This window comes from Phocoena phocoena, chromosome 17 (assembly GCF_963924675.1).
Source record: "Phocoena phocoena chromosome 17, mPhoPho1.1, whole genome shotgun sequence".
NCBI lineage: Eukaryota > Metazoa > Chordata > Mammalia > Artiodactyla > Phocoenidae > Phocoena > Phocoena phocoena.
In genome coordinates this window covers 61,050,214-61,076,641 of record NC_089235.1, presented here as the reverse complement: position 1 = coordinate 61,076,641, position 26,428 = coordinate 61,050,214, and the positions used below count along the sequence as shown (strand labels likewise).

The 26,428-nt window shown below is 42.4% G+C and overlaps 1 protein-coding gene across 1 annotated transcript in view; it reads left to right on the top strand.

Moving 5' to 3' along the window:
* SAMD12 (sterile alpha motif domain containing 12) overlaps window positions 1-26,428 on the top strand; it is a 405,166-nt gene that overhangs the window by 28,568 nt on the left and 350,170 nt on the right. The window contains exon 2 of the mRNA XM_065895582.1: window positions 9,298-9,476. Within this exon, the coding sequence (XP_065751654.1) occupies window positions 9,298-9,476 (179 nt within the window). The remainder of the gene's footprint in view (window positions 1-9,297; window positions 9,477-26,428) is intronic.

The window sequence follows — 26,428 nt, the reverse complement described above, 5'->3', positions numbered from 1 at the left end:
CTACTCTACTGCTGGTGAACTGTGTAAGTTAAGCATTATCTAAACATCTTCTGTGTTTAGATTGTCTAGTCCAGGTATCATGGGTAGAAAGGGTGAATATCTGCTGTGGTTGTTACCCTTAAGTAGTCTCTGGGAATACTTGAAGGTTCCCTTAAAGTATTTTACAAAAAGGACATCGTCTCTGTAGACACATGAGCTGCAGTGAGTGTGCTTCAGGTGGCTCGGAGCAGGCAGTGTCCCGACACAGCCACACATTGTCTGAACACCTGGCTGAGATGGAGTCATCCAGGCCCAGCTCTGGCGACCACACGGTAGCTGTCAAGGCTGCCATCGGGCCGAATCATGAGGACAGTAGAGTGTGTGTTGGGGGTCCAACTGTTCACGTTCCGTATTTTTTCCCTCCCTCTCTCATCAGCAGAGTGTCTTCCTCCTCTTGTTACAATAAGGGATGCGTCTGTTACTGGTCCCTTCTAGACTGGCTGGGAATGGGCATGTCCTCTTTTAATGCCTCCGCATTGCCCATTTGGAAGTTTGTGCTTTAGCATGTTCTTTTTTTTTTTTAATAAGTAAATAAATAAATTTGTTTAAAAAAAGATGACATTGGGATAAATAATAGCTGTCTTTTTTTTTTTGGTCTGCTGTATGCCAAATACTTTTTTGTGAATTTTATTTTGTTATTTTTTTATACAGGTTCTTATTAGTTATCCATTTTATACATATTAGTGTGTATATGTCAGTCCCAATCTCCCAGTTCATCCCACCACCACCACCCCTGCTACCATGTTCTTTTTGATGGTGACAAAAAGACGTCAACCTGTATTTACAAATGTTAAGCTTCGACATATATTTGCAGAACCACATTTAGCTGACCAAGGAGAGGTTTGGAAGTCATATTCTGTCTCCTCATAGCCTGACCCAAATGATAAGATCAAACGTAATTTAGCTTATTTAAATTGCCTGGGAGTGGGGGAGTGCAGGATAAGTCAGAGGCAAGTTCCTTAAAGATCCATGAGTTCTTCTTTGATGATAAAGTGAAGGAGGCTGGGGTTCTTGGACCGTAGGGTCCTCCAGAACGTGGTTCCACTCTACCCTAGGACAGGGCTCATTCAGCAGACTTATTTCTGTAAAGGGCCAGCTAGCAAATATTTTAGTCTCTGCAGCCCACGTCGTCTCTGTCACCACTACTCACCTCCACCATTGTAGCAAAAGAGTGGTTGGTCAGAGACAATATATAAATAACATGGCTGTGTTCCAATAAAACTTTATTTATGGACACTGACATTTGAATTTCATATATTTTTAGGTCACAAAATATTCCTTTAGGTTTTTTCCCAACCATTTAAAAATGTAAAAATTATTCTTGGCTCACAAGGCATATGTAAACAGGTGGTAGACTGGATTTGGCCCATGGGCTGCCATAGAAGATGTCCACTGGACAGGTTCCTTTACCCAAGTAGACATTGTGCTTCCTGTCCACTAGCTTAATCCAAGCTTATGTTCCTGAGACATTTCTGGTACATTGCTTTATTTTCATGTTAAAACATTAGTGACCTGACACTCATGAACACGTCCTTAGTCGTTCGCGCAGAAGTTTTTGTGAGTATTCTGGGCACCAAAGGTCCCCAGATGAATTAAGACTTTTGCCCTCAGGTCTTCACAGTGGAAGACCTGGATGGAGTCTACCTCTGATGATAATTTTTGTGATAACAACATGTATTCTTAATGTACATCTTCCTTGCTAAGGTATTATTATACTTAGGTAAGCTTTCTAAGTCATAATGGGAGTTACAAAACCCAGACTGTAATATTTTGCTAGGATTTCAGTTTTCTTATTTTTCTCCATGAGGAAGAGCTAAGCAATCTTATGTAACTGGTTAAAATGGAATCATGTTAGTTTGGAACGGTTCATCTGAATGGTAGAGAACACCTGACTCAAAGTGGCTTAACAGCTAGGATTATTTCTCTCCCAGAGCCCCAAGTCCAGAGGGAGGCAATTACGAACATAGAGTAGCCCAGTGATGGCAGAGCCAGTGTGGCTGTTAGCCTCTTGGCTTTCACTCATGTTTGGAGCCCTATTGTCACAGAAGGTCTATAGCAGCTCTAGATAACACATCAGCATTCAAGGCAGAGAGAGGGAAGGAAGGGCGGTATCAACATCTGTTCTCTTTTGTCAGTTCCAGGACTGTCTTTTTATCCATCTGTTTAGGTCCCATTGGCAGGAATCTGTCAGCAGCCACTTGTAGCTGCAAGGGAGGCTGGAGAATTGAGTTTTGACTTTGTAGACCTGCTGTGGGAGGTGGCAAGGAGGAGAGATTGGGAATGTTTAGCCACCAGAAGTGTCTCCTGCAAATGCCCAGATTACTCCTAGAGAGTAGAGTTCTGCCAGATTTGAATGCAGAATATTAACGAATAAGACACTTCCCTTACTTAAACAGATATTTGGAGAGTGTCTGCTATGTGAATATTACATATGAGAGATGTACAAAACAAGGGCCATGTCCTCCAGGAACTTTTTCTCTAGCTAGAAGCAAGAAATATACATGAAATGATAAACAATCTATCTCAATTCTAATAGCTAATGATGGGGATTGGAGTATATTTGTGTCATAAGGTCATGTATTCATTTAGCAACATATATGAGGTGCCAAATACGTGCAACTTAGTCTTTGCAGGTACACAGATGAATAACACTGTGTCTGTTCTGCAGAAGGCAGTCAAGTGAAGCAGCAGTTCCGGGACAGCTCTGTGGTTCCGTGATTTACCATATCTTTGAATTATCCAATTAGGTTGGAAGCAACTCTTATTTGCTCTTTTGAAAGATAAAGATCTAAGCTACTCATGAGAAGGGAATGGCAGTCAGTAGGATTGAATCAGTATCTTTCCATGATACCTCTGCTCATTCTGTGAGCAATGATTCAGCGTAACTGTACGTTAGTCATTTGGCTAGGCACTGGGCTTGTAAAGCTTAATAAGAAGTCACTTGTTTCATGGGGCTCCTAGTTGTAGGGTAGGCAGACGTGTTGATAAATACTTGCAACGCATGGTGTATACACACACACACCAGATTTAATAAGAAAAAGAGACGTGGTCCACATTGCTTAGGAGGCTATAATGCATACAGAATCGGTTAAAGCTTCACAGGGGAAAGAAGAAAGAGCATTTCTTATCTCTTGAAGGGTTATCCATGCAAATAAGGGAAGGGAAGAGTATATTACGGAAAAAGATCAATTCTGGCAAAGCAGAGAGGCACAAGACATCTCAGCAGCTACAAGCAGCGTCTGTGTGTTGGTAGAAACATAGGGGCAGGAGCCAGAGCGGCACCACTGGGGGTGTTTGCACAGCATCTCTGTTCACAGTGAGGCGGGGAATAAAGGGCCATTCAACTTGAATGAGGCTCTGTCCCTTGTCTCACTACAGGGAGAGTGTGGCGTGGGTGGGGACTGAAAGGACTGGCAAGCTGCATGACTTCTTGGCAAGTACAATCCACTTGTTCTTACAAATGAATGTTGTGGCCAGCACATCCCTCAGCTCTTCTTGAATCATCTGGAGATGAAATGAAGCCTGGCACTTAGGCACAGTCTGTTACTGTGACCTAAGTCCCATCGGAATGGGACCCCTCAGAGGTCAGGGCCAGGAAGGCCCAGGCTCGCTTCCAGCAAGTGAAGCATGTCTTCTGCCAGTCAGGCTGGGGCCCATTTTGGAGAACATGCCCTTTCCAAGAACATTTTAATGTAATCTGATACCATGGAGCTATTATTATCTATTATACTTGTTTAAAAAGAAAGCAAAAAACGTGTTATACCTGAAAATCACAATAAGATGATGGAAAGAAGAATAAAAATACTTTTGGAACTTTCCACTTAACAGGCAATAGAGAGGTGAAATGAGAGGGAGTCCAATTTTGGTTTTTTGTTTTAAAATTTTATTGTAGAATATAACAAAACTGATCACTGTAACTATTTTTTTTTTTTTTTTTTGTGGTACGCGGGCCCCTCACCATTGTGGCCTCTCCCGTTGCAGAGCACAGGCTCCGGACGCGCAGGCTCAGCGGCCATGGCTCACGGGCCCAGCCGCTCCGCGGCATGTGGGATCTTCCCGGACCGGGGCACGAACCCGTGTCCCCTGCATCAGCAGGCGGACTCTCAACCACTGCGCCACCAGGGAAGCCCCACTGCAGCCATTCCTGAGTGTGTGATTCAGTGGCATTAAATATATTTATATTGTTGTGCAACCATCACCACTATCCATCTGTAGAACTTTTTCTTCAGCCCAAACTGAAACTCCATACTAAGCAATAAGTCCCCATTCTCCTCTCCTCCAGCCCCTGGTAACCACTGTTCCACTTTGTCTCTATGAATTTGACTGTTCTAAGTACCTCTCATAAGTAGAATCATACAATACTTGTCCTTTTGTAACTGGCTTATTTCACTTCGCGTAATGTCTTCAAGGTTCATCCCTATTGTAGCGTGTATCAGAATTTCATTCCTTTTTAATACTGAATAATGTTCCGTAGTACATACATACAGCATTTTGTTCATCCATTGATGGGCATCTGGGTTCTTTCCACCTTTTGGCTATTGTGAATAATGTTGCTATAAACATGGATATACAAATATCTGTTCGAGTCCCTACTTCAATTCTTTGGCTGAATTGCTGTATCAAATGGTAATTCTATTTTAATTCTTTTTGAGGAATTCGCCATGCAGTTTTCCACAGAAGCTGTCCCATTTTACATTCCCACCAGCAATGTGCAAGGGTTTTCAATTTCTGAGGGAGTGGGTTTTCGCACATGAAAAAAAGATGCTGCCTTCGAATTGGCATCTCAAAACAATGCTAAAACATGTGTATTTGCATGAGGAATTTTCTCTAGGTTTTTAAAAGAGCAACATTTGTAAAACCTGGTCTTTAACTCCTCATTTTAAGAGTTCACCATTAGCAGCTTTAACATTAAAGCGACAGTGGCAGCCCTTCAGGTAAAGACCACAAGCAGCTTGCGGTGTCAGTTCAATAACTAGAAATCCATAGGGCACAAGACTGGTTGGGAAGGTCAGGGAAACAAGAAGATCTCAAAGCTGACCTGTGAGCTGCTGAGCCCATTAAATTGAATAAATAACTTCAGTGAAAGCAAGAAAGGGTCGTGATGAGGATAGAAAAGAGAAAGCAAATGGGGGCACCTTTTACATGATGAACAGAGAGATGGAGGTCACAGCGTGTAAGAGGCCATTTAAAAGTCGCTTGATTTGTAAACATCAGGGACATGAAATTTCAGGGAAAACAAAACAAAGCCTGTCAGAAATGGTTTTAAACAAATAAACCCAAACACAGAAACCTACATCAACTGCAGGATTTGCAGGCGAGGAGGGAACAGCTGTGGAGGATTAAAATCTATGTGTGAAGAACGCGACATGCATAGAAAGTCAAAATGCCATAACCCATCTCATGTCTACAGAGATCTTACATTTTGTACACTTTGTATTTACTAGCAGAGGAAAGATACCTTTTGATATAAGGCATAGTTGTGTAAAGACAGAAGATGGGGGGTTCATTCAGCAGCTGAACAGATGTTTCTCCAGTGCCTATTATGTGACCGTTTCTGGACTGGGCAGTGGAGGTGGAGCTGGCAGCTGTGGTCGGTGAAGCAGACAGGTCAATTAGACAGACATCCTCAGAGAGTGAGGGGATGAAGCACCAGGATGCCAGAAGCTCCTAGAAGGCTTGCTGAAGAAGTCTGAAAAGACACGTGGGCTGAGTAGGAGTTCACTTCCCAAAGAAGGAAGTAAGGTTGAGGTGGAGTAGAACTTTCTAGGAGGGGGGACCAACGTGAGCAAAAGCGAGGGAAGTACGAGAGTCTGATGGGTGGGCAGGTGATGGCAGAGGAGAACAGGAGGTGCTGGAAGCTATCAGCAGCTCAGTGATATTCCTAGGCCATGAATTTCAAGGCAGGAAGCAGCTGGGAATCATGCTGGAGTAAGATCAAAGATGCACACTTTTTTCTTTTCCTCACTAATCTCTAAATCTGTCCCATGCCCATCTGCCACCTCCTGACACAGGCTCACCTCTTTTTAATAATCACAATTTTAATATGTTTAATTGAAGATTCGTTGTAAGTAGGCTGATCTTTGGAGATGGGGAAGCTGATTGATATTAACAGTAGTTAACCTCATGCTCTCATAGGTTTTGTTCTTTTTCTACCACTGCCTGAATTGGGCATTGAGGTTGGTTCTCCAGCATCTATTCCACCTCTGCCTTGTTGAGTAGCAGCGATGTGGTTTGGGGACTTGACCTTAGGTGAAGGTCAGCTGGTTTAAGGGTAATCCTATCTCTACTGCCAGGGTTTTAGTTCACTAACGGATGTGTGTGATTCACTTTGGGCCACTGAGAAAAGATCCAAGTTTGGAGGATTTGGGGAAGAAAACGATGATCAATCAAGCTGTCTCTATTGCTAGATGAGAACCAGAAGCTTGTAACTCTAGTGCCATGTGGGGACCCAGGCTTAGAATAAAGGTGATGTTATGGATAGCAAAATAGAAAGATGAAAAAGAGTCCTTGATGGCACCGTTGAACTTGGAAATCAGCTAACTCAGAACTTTTCCCATTACTGGGCTTCCTCTCCTGAAAGATAATGATTTTCCTTACTGCTTAATCTATTTTGGGTTTGTTCACCTGAAACTTGAAATCATCTGCGACCTAAATGATACATAAGCTTTGTGACCTTCAGTAGACACCTGTATGACTCTTTATGACTATAACCCTTTGAGCCTCATTTCCCTTGTCTGTGAAATGAATATAATTATGTCTCAGAGTTTTTCATGAAGATTATTTGAGACGCACCACAAATCTGAGGGAAGAGCCATGAACTAATACATGCTGAGTGCCTACGAGGCACCATGAAATAGACTGGCCCTTGTTTTAGGAAGCTTAAAGGCTAGAAGAGAAATTCAGATAATTTTGATATAAAATAGTTGAAATAGGGTCACATGCATATGGATCTTTGTACAATAAGTTTTCTAAGATCATTCGTACAATGTTGAATACTTGCCATTCCAGGCACATGATCAAATCTGAAGAGTTGGTATTTAAACCAAAACCTGAAGGATAAGTAGGGGTTAGGTGAAGAATGGGGAAGAGCAGTTCAGGCAAAGAAACATTATATACAAAGTCCAGAGGGGACAGATTATGAACAGCCTTGTTGGCCACGTTAAAGATTTTTGAATGATCTGGGTGTAAAATGAAGACATTAGAAAGTTTTTTTTTTTTTTTACTTTATTAAGGAAAATTTCAACATAGACAAAAGTGGAAAGAGTAGTATAATAAATCCCTATGAATCCACCAATTAGCTTCAAGAATTATCAACACATGGCCAATCTCATCTCATCTGTATCATTCTCTTGTCCCCCATCCATTTTTTGTACAGTAGGTCCTTGTTGGCTCTTTATTTTAAATAAAGCTGTGTATGTATTTCAATCCCAAACTCCCTAACTATGCCTCCCCTCCAGGTAACCATAAGTTCGTTCTAAGTCTGTGAGTCTGTTTCTGTTTTGTAGCAGAAGTCTCTTGAACTAACCTATACATTTTTAAATGGGATTGGGGGGGTCCAGCGAGGAAGAGCAGTTGGGCTGGTCACATGCTGGGGGACAGAGATGAGTAGCTTGGACCAGGGTGCTGGCAGTGGAGGTGTGAAGTAGGTGGATGGGAGAAGCATTTTGAGTGCAGTGCTTGCTGGCTCTGGTGATAGATACGAGGGATGTGGTGACTTATGGAGAGAGTGTGTCGAGGAGGACACTTCAGTTTCTGTGTGAGTAACTGAAGACAGGAGAAAGTGAATATTTTTTGGTAGAAAAACCAAGGTTCAGTGTGAACATGTTAAGTGTGAGTCTGTGATACACTGACATTGGGATGTTGAGTCACAGTCTTACATCTGAGGCTCGTGAGAGAGGTCTCTCTGGGCTGGATTTAAAATTTGAGAGTCATGGTCAGGTGGATTGCATCAGAAGTGCTGGGAATGGATGGGACCTGTTAAGGGAGAAGTCGAGAGAGGGGAAAAGAACACCTGACTGACTACTTCTGGGAAGGCTTCCCTCATCTCTCAGGTGTAAAATATTCTTTCACAAGCCTCATCAAGAGAAAAGGAAACCCTGGGGTGCTAAGGGAAGAATTTTAGAATCGCAGACATCCTCTAAAGGGGAAGAATGCTGAGAAAGGGGGAGACTGAAGATCCTGGGTAAAAGGAGATTATTGATGGAGTCTCGAGGGAGATGGGAGGGGATTGGAGGTTCTGGCCTTAAATCCTGAGACCAAGGGGAAGGGGATAAGGATAGAAGTTTAGCTACATTTGAAGGCTTGAAGGTCACAAGGAGATGAGAGAGTTCTCCACCAGAGACCTCAAAACACACATACCAGCTATATGTACATAAGTGTATGCACATTCACTCACACACACCCGTTGGTTCATGGATGTCATCCAGGGGGAATGTATGTTTCCTATAACATTCCCCGCTATTTCTCTGATAGTCATGGGTACACGGGAGGAACTCCTATGTGGAATGAATAAATATACTCAGTATGAGCTTTAGATTTTATTTGTGAGGGTATCTGCATTAAAGGATGTGGAGAGAGAAAGTGAAAATAGGAAGCTACTAGGCTGAGCTCCCTTAAACCCTCCACTCTGACCTTTCCTTCTTTCATGGAGGAGTAATAACTGTTTTAAAACCACTAGTTCTTTTGTTTCTTGTCTGCCTCTTCTATCGGATTGTGAGTTCTTTGAAGCTAACATCTGTCAGATATAAATCCATGCTTGCAGGACCTGGTCCAGGAACGGCACACAGTAAGTGCTCAGTAAATATTTGCTGAATGCAAGAGGGTGGACTTGAGTGGATGCTTGAAGAATAGAGAAGATTCAGAAATGGGAGGGAATGAGCAGTTTTCCAGGTGGAAGCAGAGATACACACTGAACTGCAGGGGTTGAAATGATTGCATGTGTGGAAGGCAGTACCCAAGTTGCCTGATTTGGTGTTGTCGTCTGTAATGTGAGGATTAGCTGCTTGCTCAAGGTCAAACAACTTGGAACTGATGGTTCCTGGATTTGTACTCTAGTCTTCCTGACTTCAAAGCTCAGGATTTCCCACCATACCGTGCTCCCTCTTAACCAAATCATTTCCCATAATTCTGACCCTCACCTCTCAACTTGGAGATTCCTTGTATCTTCCCATATAGGCCAGATGAAATATTGTCTTTCATGGACACCTCCTTTATTTATAGGATCTGTTTTCTGAGTTTAGATTTTTTCCTCTTTCCTAGCTCTGCACTGCGGTTTGAATCCACGGGGTATTGATCACCCTGCCCGTGCTGAAGGTATTAAACTGCAAATTGAAGGTGAAGGTGTTGATTCTCACTCTATTAAAAACAAAAATTTCCAGAAGGTGCTTGACCAAAAAGGAACCCCCAAGCGACTGCAGGCAGAAGCCGAGACGGCTAAGGTAGGTAATAATCCAGTAAGTTAAGGAGATTCTGAAGCTGCAGCTTTGCTATTTCGTGGTCCAGCCCCAGATAAGAACTGATGGTGCTTTCGTTAATTAGCGTTGTATCTTCAGTTAAAGAAACACTGCTCCTTGATTGCAGGTAATGAGAAATGAAAATATTGACCGCATACCCTTTAGAGTGAAACTGAAACGCGTTTGTGGTCAGTTTCATCGCATGAGGCTCTGAGGATGGTATAGAATGAGCTACAGGGAAGAGTGCCTTGGAATTAAAGCTGAAAGATTTGTTTGCCAGGCTCAGATTTATCATTTCATGATATTGGACAAGTCCTGTGACTTTTTAAGCCTCAGATTTTTTACCTATAGAATGGGTTATCAGAAAAACTCCATCCTCCATTAGGTTGAACAGATGAAATAATATTATGTATGTGGAAGTGTCTTGTAAAAGGCCCAGTTGGCTGCATGAGTATGAGGGGGCTTTTTGCTGACAATCACAATAACAAGTAATATTTTATTAAATATATACATACACGCCAGGTACTGTTTGAAGGACTCTTGATATACTGGCTTATTGTCTCCCTGTAACAATTCTATGAGGTAGACAATAGTAAACAAGACCCTAATTAATGAAAGGTGTAATTGTTTTATTTTGTTGCAGGATACTTTGTTCTTTTAGTCTTTTAGCCTAGATGTTGGTATAAAACACACCTTGGTAAACTGGGAGGATGGATGAAAGGTGTAATTGTTTTATTTTGTTGCAGGATACTTTGTTCTTTTAGTCTTTTAGCCTAGATGTTGGTATAAAACACACCTTGGTAAACTGGGAGGATGGATGATTCTTTAGTAAGAGCAGCGTCTTTCAAAGGTTTTCTGCAATGGAACTGGCACTATATGGGTTTTTGTCTGCAGTCAGTGAAGATGCTCTTGTTGGAGATGTATCTTAGTTTGCCCCTTGGAAATTGAGAGGACTAATCTTCATGTGGTTATTTGATTTCTCCCTCGTGCATTTCCTTCAAAGGAATTTCCTTTCAAATGTTTGTTGAGTGGATGAATATGTGCATGCCTTGGAAAGCAAATGTTGCAATCATCCAAGAAAAACCTTAAGTAGAAAGGTCACTTGGCTGTCATACAATAACCACCACTTCCCCCCAAAAAATGCCTTCCAAAATCAGATGTGAATTTTTCTTCTTTATCTATAGTTTTGAATAATTACCATGGCTCCTTCCCTTCTTTAGTGTGGATAATTAAAAACTGATGACATAATGAGTGTCTGTGTGTCTGTGTTGTAGGGAGTGGAAAATGATTAGCAAGGAAGATATTGCAGATATTTTGCACTAGATATTGTAGCTGAGAGAAATTGCACCTTATAGGAAACTGGTTGATTATTGAGGTTTGATCTTTAAGAGGAGTTGGGAATAAGTGAGCCCTATTATGACATCTAAATCCGATCAGCCAGTGGTGCCATCTTGAAAGAGTGAGAAAAAAATGTCTTAAGGGTCTTCTTTAACTAGGAAGATAAATGGTTTGTCTGAGTAGGATCTTTTCAAAGAGATGCTTAAAATATTAAAAATTAGAGTGGAGAAAAAGAAAACAAATTATTGACATTTGCCTGATTTAATTCACCTTTCAACATGTCCAGATTCTCTTTTATTTGCACAACAGATTGGTGATATAAGAAGTTTGATTCAAACCTGACAGGATTTGATAACTTCTGAATTATTTGGAATGTGTGCAATTGTAGTAAACCCTGAATTTTCATGTCAGTAGCACCTGCCTTTGCCTCTAGATCATTTTACGTTTGCTTTGCTAAAAACCTACTTCACTGAGAATGTAGTTGTCCATGATGAGCCTTTCCTCAGGAATAGCCTACAGCTGGAAAACCACACTCATCTGAGTTTGTCCAGATCACCTACAATGAAACCCCCAAACCGGGTTGAGAGGGGGTTCTGAATGTCTTCACATTGACATGTTTAGGAGGGAACAGACGAGGAGCTCTTGTTACAAAGTATTTATTTTTTCATGCAGGACTTGATGACAATGGTGGTTGCTGGGGGGACAAAATAAAAAGAGCTTGATTACTGCAGACCTGCAGTGTCACATACCCTGGAGATTCTGAGCCACAGACAATGTGAACATGTTCTGTGCATGTACAGACACATTGAAATGTGCCCTCCTGGTGCACTTAGAGGGTTATTGGAGTTGTGAGTCATCCTTTTTCCTTGGGTAAATAATTGAACCTCTGGTAACTTGACCTACTCTAAACTTACCCTTAAAAACCTCTGGCTAGAAATGCATGCACTTAAAGCCACTCAGTAGTGTAAGTTGGTACAGATTTTCTGGGGGACAGTCTGATAGAGTTATCAACATTTTAAATGTGTATAAGTTTTGAGCCAGTAATTCCCTCTCTAGGAACTTGTCCCAAGGAAATAATCATCCAGATGTGCAAAGATGGCTGCAGGAGAATGGTCACTCTAGCAATGTTTATAATATGAAAACAATGTCCTTTCATAGGACATTGGCTCAAGAAACTGTGTGTTCGTGGAATGGAATAGAGTTCTCCCTTTATAAGGGTGAGGGAGACCTACGTGTATTTATCTTAGTCTATTCAGGCTGCTATAAAAATAGCTTAAACTAGGTGACTTATAAACAATAGAAATTTATTTCTCACAGTTATGAAGGCTGGGAAGCTCAGGATCAAGGTGCCACCAGATTGAGTATCTGATGAGAGCCTGCTTCCTGGTTCATAGACAGTCGTCATCACACTGTCCTCACATGGTGGAAAGGGACCAGGAATCTCTCTGGAGTCTCTTTTACAAGGGCACTAATCCCATTCATGAGGGCTCCACCCTCATCACCTAAGCACCTCCCAAAGGCCCCTCCTTCTAATACTATCATATTGGGGGTTAGGTTTCAGCATGTGAATTTTAGGGAGACACAGACATTCGTCTGTAGCAGTGTTTATGTGGGAAAATGAGTACGCTGCTATTTTAGAGTGGGGAGAGGAGGGAGAAGGGCAAGTTACTGCACACTGTAGAACATTCCCATTTTCGTAAAAATACCTTTTCTCTGTAAAAAGGCATCACCGAGTCTGAAAGAGTTCATTCCATAGTTTGAGCAGCAGTTTACATCTGGAGCTGAGATTATGGGGAGAACTTTCTTTTTCTGCACTTGAGTTTTTTTGTTTTTTTTTTAAAGATATGTACCCTTTCAAGCATATTTATTTTAAAGCCCTTTTCAGATTGCCCCATTAACTTAAGCAGCTCATCCATGACTTTTCCTGTTTGTTGAGTCTGTATTCTGCCTTTGAGGGTGCTGTCTTTCCTCCCGTGGCTCCTAATTCTTGCTGGTTATTTGCCAAGGGGAGTTATCTTGGGGACTAAGCATGCCTTGGGTTGTGGAGGCCATTTGATGAGGTGCTTTTGTAGTCTTTGTGCTGCTGAAGCAAGCACTGATGAGGTGCTTTTGTGTTTGTCTCTTCCTGAACTTTTTGGGATGTAACAGCTTTGACCAGGTGTTTAATTACGTTTCAATTTGATGTTCTCTTTGCTGACTCACTACACGAATCAAGTCCCACAAGATGTGCCATCTGCAGGCTTCACACGGGAACCTGGTTCTAGCGTGCTATCACGCCTGTAGGTTCTGCCACTTTTGGTCTGGCCAAGTTGGACTTTGAAACCAATCCCTGTTCCAGATCTCCGGCAGGCATACTGTGCTTCAGTCCTCCTCATTGCTGTGGGCTCCTGGCACCTAGAGATGTCTCTTTGGCCTTATATAAATTTAAAAATATATTTTCTAGTATCTTTAAGTTTTTAGAGCCTGAGAGGGGATTGTATAGCACAAGTTTAATCTACCGTCTTGACCCTGAAATTTACATTGCTTTCATAATTAAAAAATATCTCTATCACTACCTATCTTTGGAAAAATCATCCTTTTTGTTTCTTTATCTTAAATGTGATTTGGCACCCTTGGCCCCAGTTACTCTAAAGACTAGGGCCCTGATTCCAGAAAGAGGTTATCAGTCCTATGAGTTGCCATCAGCTCTTATAGACAAAAGAGAAATCAATAGAGAACCAAGCTCACTTTGTTTTGTTTTTTTGTGGTGTTTTTTTTTTTTTTGGCTGCACTGCATGGCATGAGGGATTTTAGTTCCCCAACCAGAGATCAAACCCGTGCCCCCCCCTGCAGTGGAAGCACAGAGTCTTAACCGCTGGACCGCCAGGGAGCTGGACCCCCAAGCTCACTTTTAATCCTTATTATTAGGTAGCATAGAGTCTAGTTGGAAAAAAAAAAAAAAAGAAACAGATTCAATTGAATTGTGGATTTGCAAAAGCTATTTACCATTGGGAGTGCTAAATGCCAGTGAGGACTTAGGAATTCAGAGAGTATGCATGCCATACCACAGCTGCAATTATAAGTTCAAAATGCAGAAACTATGTTGACTTAGCTTTACAGGTGGATACCAGGCAAGAGATAGTATGTACAGCATTTCATCTCATCGGGAGGGCCAGAAGGTATGAAGGTACACAGCTGCTTCTGTTCCTTCACCCACACAGGGGCACCTACCACTGCCACAGATGAGAGCCGAGGTGAGGATGAGTTTCCTTGACTCACAGAAGGCACAGCCTCTTTCCCACCATTCTTTTTACCATTCGAGTCATGTGGGCCCAAGGCCATCTCACAGGTCCTGAAGACCAGGTGTGGTCCACATAGCAGTTTTCAAGGAAGCAGCGCTGGGAGCCCCTGGGGTCCTTCCCAGACAGGCCTGAGGTTAATGAACCCTTCCTTCCAGAGCAGTAGGCATGGGGCTACCAGAGGGTAGGTACTCCAGGAGAGGAAGAAATGCACCTATGCTGTGAAATATGGGTAACATTCAGATATGCAGTAGTAAGAATGGAAGACGTCCTTAGCAGTGGTGTGGCCACAGACATCCTCAGGTGCTCTCGGCAACAGTCTCCTTGAGTCCAGGTTTGTGTTGCGGAAGATGAGGGTGGAACAGTAGGTTGGGGCCCAGTCGTATGGGATTTGAATGTTAGGAGCGTAGATTTATTTTATATCTGCACCATCCACTATGGTAGCCACTAGCCATGTGTGGCTATTAAATCCATTAAAAATGAATAAAATGGGGCTTTCCTGGTGGTGCAGTGGTTGAGAGTCCGCCTGCCGATGCAGGGGACGCGGGTTCGTGCCCCGGTCCGGGAAGATCCCACATGCCGCGGAGCGGCTGGGCCCATGAGCCATGGCTGCTGAGCTTGTGCGTCCGGAGCCTGTGCTCCACAACGAGAGAGACCACGACAGTGAGAGGCCCGCATACAGCAAAAAAATAAAAAAAAATGAATAAAATGAAAAATTGTTTCCTTGGTCACACCAGCAAAATTTCAAGTGTTCTCCATGTGTCTAGGGATTACTGTCTTGGATAGCACAGACATAGAACATCACAGAAAGTTCTGTTGGACAGGCAGCTCTGGTTTGTGGAAGCCATTGAAGTTTTCTGGGTATAGGAGTGAGTAAGATGAAAAGATGGAATTGTGTGATCTGACCCTTGTCCTTGGGCCTGGGGGGACATGTGTTTCAATCATGAGAAAAATGTGGAAAGGGGAGTCTGTTTTGAAAGTGATATCCCTAAATGCTCTGATGGTTGGAATTTGAGTTTCCATGGCAACTCGGGCTATGGAATAAGATCAGCCCATCAGCAAACAGTATCCTGGCTGTTCACCTTGGAACTCTGGAATGTGTCCTCACAAGTGGCCTAAATACAGCATTGGGAAACTAGAAACAAGATCTTCACTTCTAGACTTGCTTTTCTAGGTGCTTATGAGGAAACTTACCCTGTGTTTTCATGCCTATGAAAGAAGGCTTTCATAAGGTTAATCTTTATTTTTTCTTGACAGCAATGCTAATTCACCAGAGCCTGTAAAGTGGTGAATCAGAGTAATGATCAAGAGTCTTGGTAGCTTTTTGTGTGTCGCTCTTATATGTCACTGCCCCCTTTTTATTTATAAAATCTGTTTTGCAGCTGAGAAAACAAAGAATTTGAATGGCTTGCCAAAACTTAGTTTCTGGCTAAAAATTGGAGGAAGATAAAATTCACATCTAAGTATAATGACCCTGAAACCATGATTTTTTTTCACTCCTTTTAACATTAAATGTACAAATGATTTATTTATTTGAAAAGAAAATATAACCTGATATACTGAGAATCTGGCCAACTAGGCGAAAGAAGAGGTTAAAACGCTGCCTGTATTCTTCCTTTCTTGGATAGAAACACAGCAGATCTTTATTGCTGTATTACATAAGGGAGATGCAGCGCCAGCACCCAAAACAGTGAATAATTGCGTGCATTTGGCTTTGGGACGCATTCTGTGAATCTTTGGCAGCAGATTGCCTTTTCTCATTAGGCTAATATTAGATTCAGTTTGTGTTTCTTTGGCACTGAGTTAAAGGAGCTGGCCTGGAATTTTGTGCTGGAGGCAGGAGGAGGAGAAAGCCTGGTGCTTTGGATAAGCCACAGGTGGATAAATGAGAGTTGACTGGAGAGCCGCTGGTGGACGTTTGTAAGAGTGGGCAGGAAGCAGTAATCTGGGATTGAAATGGAAAGTTCAAAGGATTTTGACTTGGGTTTAAGATGAAGGGTGGATTGTACTTAACCTTGATCAAATTACACGGCTCAGCTGCCTCTGAGAAGGTCTGTAGCAATTTGGGGATAGAATGATCTAATTCTTGGCTCTCTGTATTTCTTGGCTTGGGGATCAAGAGTGTCTCCAAAAGAAGCTGCCAACCCAATATAATGTCACCAATGATAGGAAAGGACATAATGCATGGGAAACATAATGAGCACATCCTTAGTTAAGAATTGTCAGGGGTCAGAATAAGAGAGACAAGCCAGAATGACTTCATGCTATGTGAGTTCCAGCTCCCCCCAACCCACCCCATATATGCACTGGGCACTTGGAAAGAAAGAAACTACAGTTAACCCATATTTGAAAAGGTAAGCATTTATTACAAAAGTGTTGAGCTCTGAAAAGTGTAACAATAGAGCATGTATTTGAGCCACTGTTTCATGGTATAATCAACCAAGAAGGAACCTTAGGGAACATCTGACTACCTGATTTATTTCATAGGTGAGGATGAGAATATATGGCTTCTCCAAAATCTTGAAGCTAGTAGTGGCATAGCCTAGCCTAAAACATAGTAATTCTGGCCCATGGCCACTGCTTTCCACTCTGTTGTGCTGACAAATCTTATACAAAACAACAAGAGCCTGCAGCCATTTGGTTAATCTTCCTTTTCTTGTGTACCAAGACTGTAGTACGTGCCGTTTGAGGATGCAAAATGGAAAGTTGCATCAGGGGAGGTGGAACCCCTATCAGTGGGTGGATCAGAGCCCAGTTACAATTCCATCGACAGTTTTGACACAGCAAAGATAGGCTTCTGGAAGAAAGGGCATTTGAGTTCTAAGGGTGGCTCGTCTGGTAGCACTCTGCCCAAATGCGTTTCTTTTCCAGCCTGAAATGCTGGAGATAATATGTAAACTTTTCAACCGTGGAAGCAGTTAGAATCATAACAGTCAGAACTGATTGAGAGATTTCAGAATTGTATGTATCTATATAAAGGCAAGGGTATAATTTATACCTAAGAAAGAGACAGACATAGGTGGCACACAGGACAGCAGTGAGCTTCTTCTGTAGCTGCGTTGAAAAGACTCCCAGTCCTTGATGGGTGATGCTGGAAAAGCCATATCTAAAAGCCCTGGTCAACTCAGCTGAGTGAAGAACTCGAGAAGCAGATAAAGTAGAACTTGAGAGAGAAGCTTGAGGCCGAGTAAGGTGAACAGCTAGAAGGCTGATGCTAGCTCCTGGTGAGGGGCACTGTCGTTCAACAGACACACACCATCTCTGAGCGTATAGTGTCACCCTCTTTCTCTCTACATGCACACCAGATGCTAAAACGTTTTATAAAATCCATATTATTAAGATTTTTAAGTGTATCTTTGCTTTCCCTGGTATCCTATGTCATAGTTGCTGTTGAACTGTGAATACTTGCACTCAGGTGACCATTGAGAACAGGGGTGTGCAAACTTTTGCTGTCAAGAGCCAGATAGTAAATGGCTCTGCATGGTGGATGTCGCAGTCCCCACGTGACTTTGAGGAAGTGGATGCATTTCACTGAGACGCTTACAGGGGGACCTGTGGTTTAGATGCACATCTTCACTGCTCCACATTGGCTCAGCTGTGCCTCAGCCGATGGGAGGAGCTGAGCCGCTCAGCTTCAGACGCTGCACACCCATCATTCTGGAGAAATGTTGGGGGAGGGTGAGAGGTAGACAGGGTACTTGGAATCATTTTTTTAAAACACCTTGCTTTCTCTTCTTTCTTCTCTCTAAATATACAAATGGCTACTGCTTATGTTCTGTTTGGATATAAATTGCCAAAAGTTAATAGCTGTAAAGGGAAAAAAACATGGTAATAAGTAATACAGCATTTTAAACTGTCCTGGCATCACTTGTACATTGAGAAAAATAGAGTATTCCATTATGTAAAAAAAAAATGCGAATTGCACAGCCAGTTCTGTTGTTTAGAAATCAATTATTCATCAGTACATCGTGTTCAGTCGTTCTGCCCCCACTGCGTATTCTGAAATCCACACGTGTTCCACCTCCACTGCTATCACCCGGGTCGACCTCATCATCTCTTAACCGGCTTCCACTTCACTCTTGCCCTCCTGTGACTCATTCTTCACCCGGTGGTCTTGAATCAAAGGATACCACTAACCAGCTTAGCATCCTTAATGGTTTTTCCTAGCACTTAAAGTAAAAATCCAGACCTCGTTCCCATGGTAAGAACCCAAGATATTTCGGCCGTGCTTGACCTCCCTAATCCCACCTCATATCAGGCTTTCCTCTGGCTGTCTGAGCTCCAGACATACCTGACTTTCTGTTTCTCGAATATACCAAGGTCATGCTCTCTTGAGCGCATTCATACTTGCCATCCAGTCTGCCTATATTTGCCCCCTTGATCATTGCACCACTGGTTCCTTATCACGTAGGTCTCAGTCAAATGTCCCTCTGCAGAGAAGCCTGACCACTCCAGTCACACTTTCTGACATCACTGTTTGTCCTCCGTAGAGCTTCTTCCTGTCTGAAATCATCCTATTTATTTTCTGTGTCTCCAGTAAAATGTAAACTCCTTGAGAGCAGTAATCTTGACTACCTTATTCACTGCTACAGCATCAGTGCCTGCTACAGGGTGCAGCACATCATGAAGAATACACTTTTGATTTGATAAGTGAAATTAGTTGATGTGACCCAGAAGTCCCTTGCCTCTGGGACTTCCTTTCTTTTGCCTCATAGCTATTTCTTTATCTTTAACCTCTCTACAAGCAAGCAGGAGGATACATCTTGCTGGATCCTGTAACAGTTGTCAGTGGCAGGGAATGCTTTTCTGGACGGTGGGTGCAAGTGGAACGTTGTCCACAGGATGAGCAAGGGATACTTCCATAGCTACTCCATTACCCTTCATCCTCAAAGTCTAGGTTGTCCCTTAGACTAGGCAAATACCTAGTCTGTGGTAGGCAAACTTCACTTAGGCCAAGAGTCTCCAACCTGCAGTTGAGGACCAGTGATCTCTCTGCTACCTCCAGGGTTGGCCAAGATTTCAGATGGCGAGCTTCCTTCACCCCCACCCATAGCTATTCACCATCCTCAGTGTAAGCGTCAGCTGACTACCCTGATTTCTGTCCCATTTCTTTGAAGTCAAAACTTGAAGGTAATAGAAAGCAGCAGCTTCTGCTTAAATGATCAGGAACTCCTGACTTAAATTGAAAATCAGACCACCAGGTACCAAGCAACACCTAAAACATTATTGCCAGGGTTTTTATGAATTAGAAATAGTTTTCAAATGTTGCTTTCACATGTGACCATACGTATCTATTAGTCTGCTTGAGCTGCTGTAACAAAATTCCATAGATTAGGTAGCTTCAATAATAGACATGTATTTCTTACAGTTCTGGAGGCTGGGGAGTCCAAGATCAGGGTACCGTCCAATGTGGTTCCTGGCAAGGAACCTCTTGCTGACTTGCTGATGGAAACCTTCTGCCTGTGTCCTCACATGGTGGAGAGAAAGTGAGCTCTAGTCTCTCTTCCCCTTCTTAAAAGGACACTACTCCTATCATGGGGCCGCACCCTCATGACCTTATCTAAATCTAAGCATCTCCCAAAGGCCCTATCTCCAAATATCACCACATTGAGGGTTAGGGCTTCAATGTACAAATTTGGGAGGGGCCACAAACATTTGGTCCAGAATATATACCAAATGTGCATTTTGGCCAAATGGCAGAGTGTTCAGTCACTATTTGGCTGAAGTGGAATATTATCATCATAGAAGAAATGTCTGTCATACAAGGATAAACCTGAAATATTAGTAAGAATACCTATTTATTACAACTTAAAGTTATACCAAGCAGATTTTTTTTAATTGGCATTGTAATGCAGTGTAATAATTCCTCAGAGCTGTCGGCTTCTGTGGTTTTGATATTGCACATTTATGATACTGAAAATATACCCTTTCAACTGAGGTCAGTGAAGGAGCAACATACATTTTGGTTCAGCTCTGCCACTACAGGGTCGTGCTAATGGTGATATTCCCAAGTCATTAAGCCTTCATCCTCTCCGATGATAACTGACTGAAATAAAGACTTCAACTCTTGGACTTGCCATCTTAGTTGAAGCTCATGAGGCAATTTCATTGAAACAATCCCATAAACTAAAGCTTTGGGCTGTATTTTTTAATACATTTATTTATTTTTGACTGCATTGGGTCTTCATTGCTGCGCACGGGCTTTCTCTATTTGTGGCAAGTGGCGGCTACTCTTTGTTGCAGTGCAGGGGCTTCTCATTGCGGTGGCTTCTCTTGCTGCGGAGCACGGGCTCTAGGTGCGCAGGCTTCAGTAGTTGTGGCACACAAGCTCAGTAGTTACGGCACACGGGCTTAGTTGCTCCGCGGCATGTGGGATCTTCCCAGACCAGGGCTCGAACCTGCGTCCCCTGCATTGGCAGGCGGATTCTTAACACTGCGCCACCAGCAACATCCCTGGGCTGTATTTAAAGAAGATGCTTTTTAAAAATTCTCAAGATCAAGCTGAATTTTGTTGCCATCCCTGTGGTTTTCTTTCTTCAAAGATGTTTTCACGGTACTCATCGTATAACATGATTTTCAATTCAGCCAGAATGATCTTGTGAGTGTGTCCGTCAGATCCTGTGGTTCCTTTGCTCAGACTCCTCTCATCACTCCCCATTTCCCTCAAATTAAAAGCCAAAGTCCTTTGGTGCCCTCTGGGACCCAGCATGAGCTGTTCCCTGGCAAGTCACTCATGTCATCTGCTGCTATACTCTTCCATGTTTAGGCTGCTCCTGGATTAAACCAGGTATCTTCCCAGCTCAGAGCCCTTGTACTGCCCGTTCCCTCTGCCTGCGATGTCTTTTTCTCAGTATGCACAAGGCTCACTCCTTCATCTTCTTAAAAATCTTTGCTCACACATAACCTCAGGGAGGTTTACTGGGCTGTTGTATCAATATTTAAGTAATGACCTCTTTCCCAGTGCCTCTGATCCCCGGCTCTTTTGTTATTCCCACTCAACATACCCATCACTTTCTGAAACAGTGTATCATCTCCTTATCTATTACGTGTATTATCATTTTATGTCATCCATCTGAGTGTAAACTGTGTGAGGGCAGGGACCTGATTTGTTCTTTGATCTAGCCCTAAGACTACTAACCATGCTTGGCACTTCATAGGGGCACAATTATTTGTTGTTTAAATGAATTCTTGTAATCAATGTGCATTTAATTTTCACCTGACTGATAAACTTTTAATAGAAAAACCAGGAGGTTTTCCAAGTTACATGTAAAACGCCTCCTTTTATTGGAAAGGGAATTTTCACGTAGCACTAGTAAGCCCAAAGAAACATCCCTATCTGTGTTACTAGCAGTGCTATGATGATCAGATGTGTAAGTAACCTACGTGATCGAATGATCATTAATTGTGCACAAGGTCAAGGTTGCCAAAAATAGAGCTGAAATGGCATTTGGCTACTTGGCCTGCCAAAAACCGAGGCTGAAGCCAAATCCTAACGGAATTTTGGCCAAATGCCACAACCAAAGCTGAACTTCATTGCCTCCCTGTTCTTTATGTAATTAAGCAGTTTAGCTCCTAAATGCTTTCATGTCTGACTTGCCCATTGTGTAATCTGGTTTTGGGGAGAAATCTGATACCAGCCTTTTCTCCTGTTGTACTAAATAGACAAAAAAGGGTTAACGCTATACATGCCTGGATAGTAGTAACTTCTTGGAGGTAGCCAGAACTGTAACAAACAGAAGAGAGAAAGGCATCAAAGCTTGGGTTTGTTATCAGGCAGAACGTTTTATAGAGGATTCGCACTTTCACTATTCTGATTGCTCTTTACATAACAGTAAAGAACATAGACTCTGGGACCTAGGGTGTAGTCCCTATTCTACCCTGCTACATGCTAGCTGTGTAACCTGGGGCTAATTTCTTGTCCTTCCTCTGTCTCAGTGTCTTCATCTGTAGGGGTAATCATAGTGTGTACCTCAGTGGGTGGTTGCTAGTATCATTGGAATTTATACACTAAGTGCTCAAAAAGACTCCTGGCATATAGTAAGCATGCGGTTAAGTTTGCTACTATCATTGTTCTTAATATCATCGTTACTGTCAGAAAATATTTTGGCAAGATGGATTAGAGAAAATGCGCTTTTTTTCCAGCAGAGGTTTCGAATCGGCTGCCTGCAGCCCTAGTGGGTCTACCAACACGTTTTGTTTGCCCACACGAACTTAAGGTTTAAATTAATTCTTCAGCAGTGGAAAACCCCTGAAGTTCTTCATTTAAATGCTTCAGATTTCCCACTTCACTTGAAAATTCTTTAAAAATCTGGAAATGATAAACCTAAATTGGTACCAGCTGGAGTTGTCAGCAGCTGCCCCTTTTAGATGAGCAGTCTCTCCACTTAGGTTCGGTCTATGCCTGGCCCTCTTCACTCGTGATGTTTCCTGCTAGGCTTCTATAGGGAGTTTAGTTTGTGACCTTCAGGGTACAGGACGCTGACATAGTATAAAAAGTATAGTTAACCCTGTCTTATTTAGTGAGAATGGCTTTTATCTCCTTAAAATGCACGTATCATTCAACATTCAGAGTATCTGTTAGAGCCCTTCTCTGGTGATACCTATATTGAATAAGACAGAAGTAGAAACTGGGTCTCAAATATGTGCTATGATACAAGTTCTAATATATATTTGGAAGGAAACCTACCACAGCCTGAGAAACTGAGGTAGAAAATAAAATTGGAGTAGAGGATTGGGGAGGGAAGGTAAAAAGGGAGGGAAGGCTGCTTTCTGAAATGAAATCTCCATGTTAGAAAGGAGCAGCCTTGCCAAAAGATGGGACAGCTTGTGCAAGGGCCCTGAGGTAGGGAAGAACATCTCCTGCTGAGGAATGGATAGAGACCAATGTTGCAAGTGTACAAATGGCTCAAGATGATATTGGAGAGATCCTGTGGTTTTGCCTGAATTTTCTGCTTAGTTCAATGGAGAAATCCATGGAAGGTTTCACACAGGGGAGGGGCTTACAAAGAGAAGATCCTAGCTGCTTCTCAGAGGGTTTGTTAGAAGCAAGCAGGAGGAGAAACAGGGAGACTAGGAAGTGGATACTGGAGCTGATGGAGGTGAGAGATGGTGTCTTGGGCCAGGGTGATACCAGTAGAAGTGGAGAGAAGTGGGCAAACCTGAAGTTTATTTTGAAGGCAGAAGTGGTAAGATGTGATTAGGTGTAACCCAGGAGGCAAAGGGAGGAATCGAGGATGACTCTGAAGTCCCTGGTTTGAGCAGATACCTGTACATTGGTGTTATTTAGTAAGATGGAGAAAAATGGCAAGGAGGGGAGGATGTTGAAAGGGGAAGATTTGAGGTGAAATCAGAAGTTTCATTTTGACCGTATTTTATGACTTCTGAGTTACATCCCAGAGAAAGTGTCAAGTAAGCCATTAAACTTTCGAATCCAGGTTTCCAAGGGAGGTCTCAGCTACAGCTGTAGATCAGCGGTCACATCTGTCACGCTGTGGTGTGTACCTATGTGTGTGTGTGTGTGTTGGTGGGGGGGAGTATAAAATATGTAGAAACCAAGGGATTTTTTTCCTTGGTCCTTACCTCTAGGAGGTTGTATCTCTGGTTTCCCTGCCTCTGCTGCTGCTGCTACTACTTGGTTATCCTTGCCATGTTATCATTGAACTTTGACCTAAGGACTAGGCTGTTCAGTTTGGAGGGTAATGACATAGCATGAAAGCACTTGGGTAGAAATAGCTCATCTTAACTTTTTTCTTTCCAGCCTAATTTTTTTTTACCCCCCCTCCCCACCATGCAACTGACAATCATATTTGCCTACTGTTAACTGTTTTACACATTTGGTGAAAAGAGGCCAGTGCATTGCATGGCCATTTGGGAAAGGGGAGGAGTAGGGTTGTTGGGACGAGTAGCTGATCGTTTTTAAGCTTTGAAGCCTTATTAATTTTCTGTAGGGATATGAGGGTGTCTCTGCTGTTTATTAGTGCTGTCATCATAGTTGTCCCTTGTGTTCACCAGCATCCACTTCTCTCCTCCTGGGCTCCTGGAAGACTGCACTTCCCAATCTCCCAGAATGCCTAGTTCTAGATGGTGGCCTGTGAGAGAAACACACTGCCCTGACGGGCTGGGGCGGCAAAAACCCTGGTGAAAACTTCCAACTCCCTCTTCCTTTTGGGGGAGTGTGATGGTCACATGCTCAGATGGCAGAGCACAGAGTCAAAGGAACTTTGATCACCAAGTCACAACGTAGAGGACAATTGCCCAGGATCTGACTTGGCACTGACTTTGTATAAGCAAGAAGTAAACTTTCATTATGTCCGAAGAGTGTGAGGAATGTTTGTTACTGCAGCATAAGTTTAGCCTAATCAGTTTAATCCAGGTGGCATCTGGGAACAATGCAGTAATGTTTGCCCCAAACCTAAGCTCCTCACAGGCAGGCATCTTGTTGAACTTCAAGCCAAGTGCAACCCCTGACAAAGACGGGTGTGCTTAACTAATACTCAGTATCAATCATGACTTTTCTTCTCAACAGATGGAGCTTATCAGTGCCCTTTTCATTCTGAACTACTGAACTAAAATTAAACTGCTGTTTGAAGATTTTAAAGCTTTTCCCCTGGGGTCCCAGCAATTGTTACCAATGTCAGGACATTATAGTGCCCCGTTTTGTGTTTGTCTGTAATTGACAGCAGTTAGCTTCTGATCCCATCTCATTTTGATGCTGTGATTTCCTTTAGCTCATGTTTTTTTCTAGAATGTATCACAAAGTGCTCAGTACTTGTAACCGGTCTACATTGTTGGGTTTAATTTAGAGAGGAAGGTTGTTTTCTCCATTGTTATTTGTGTGTGTGCCTGTGTGTGTGTGTAATTGCTTAAGCAATTATTTAGTTTTGGAGACGCTGACCTCTTCTTCCTTCCAGAATGCAAATATGGGTTGTGTCTCTTACCACTTACACATCGACTTTAAGACCCAAGTGCTTCTCCGTCAATGACTCCTTTCCCTCTTGGGCTTACTTGGCTAATATTTATCAGCAACGTCTGGGGTTTAGCACAGTGAAGTTATTTACAGCAGTGCATATTAGTGCACTTCTGTGAGTCATGGCAGTTGCTAGCCAACTCTGCCATTTTGTTGAGGATGGTCCCCAGTGGAACCCCAAGATTTGCAGCTTTTTCTCAGGAAGCAGAAGGCTTGTGTGCCTTGATGGAAAATCCAGAAAACATAGGGGAAAGGCGTGGTCATAATAAGCATGGGCGTTAGGAATCATCCAGCCTTCTCGTTTTACTGGTGAGAAAATTAATAGGCAAAGAAGAGGGATGCTCCAAAGAAGACATACAGATAGCCAAGAGTTACATGAAAAGCTGCTCAGCATCACTAATTGTTAGAGAAATGCAAATCAGAACTACAATGAGGTATCACCTCACACCGGTTAGAATGGGCATCATCAGAAAATCTACAAACAACAAATGCTGGAGAGGGTGTGGAGAAAAGGGAACCCTCTTGCACTGTTGGTGGGAATGTAAATTGATAGAGCCACTAGGGAGAACAGTATGGAGGTTCCTTAAAAAACTAAAAATAGAACTACGATACGACCCAGCAATCCCACTACTGGGTATATACACTGAGAAAACCATAATTCAAAATTACACATGCACCCCAATGTTCATTGCAGCTCTATTTACAATAGCCAGGTCATGGAAACAACCTAAATGCCCATTGACAGACGAATGGATAAAGAAGATGTGGTACATATATACAATGGAATAATACCCAGCCATAAAAAAGGAATGAAATTAGATCATTTGTAGAGACGTGGATGGACCTAGAGTCTGTCATACAGAGTGAAGTAAGTCAGAAAGAGAAAAACAAATATCGTATATTAACACACATATATGGAATCTAGAACAATGGTACAGATGAACCGGTTTGCAAGGCAGAAATAGACAAAGACGTAGAGAACAAACGTATGGACACCAAGGCGGGAAAGGGGGTGGTGGTGTGTGTGTGGCAGTGGTGGTGGTGGGATGAACTGGGAGATTGGGATTGACATGTATACACTAATGTGTATAAAGTACATAACTAATAAGAACCTGCTGTATAAAAAATAAATTAAAAAAAAAAGAGGGATGACTTGCAGAAGCCTGGAAAAAATAAATTATAAAGATGCAAGTAGGAGTCAGATCTTTTGCACCCAAGGAAGAAAATGTTTAATCCAAATGTTTATGGGAAAGAAGTTTTCTTTGTTCACAGATCATTTTTAGATTTTATTTCAGGGAAGAAAAATATGAGAAAGTTCGAGTTGTATAGGGGTTGGTTATTTTCATCATTTTAAG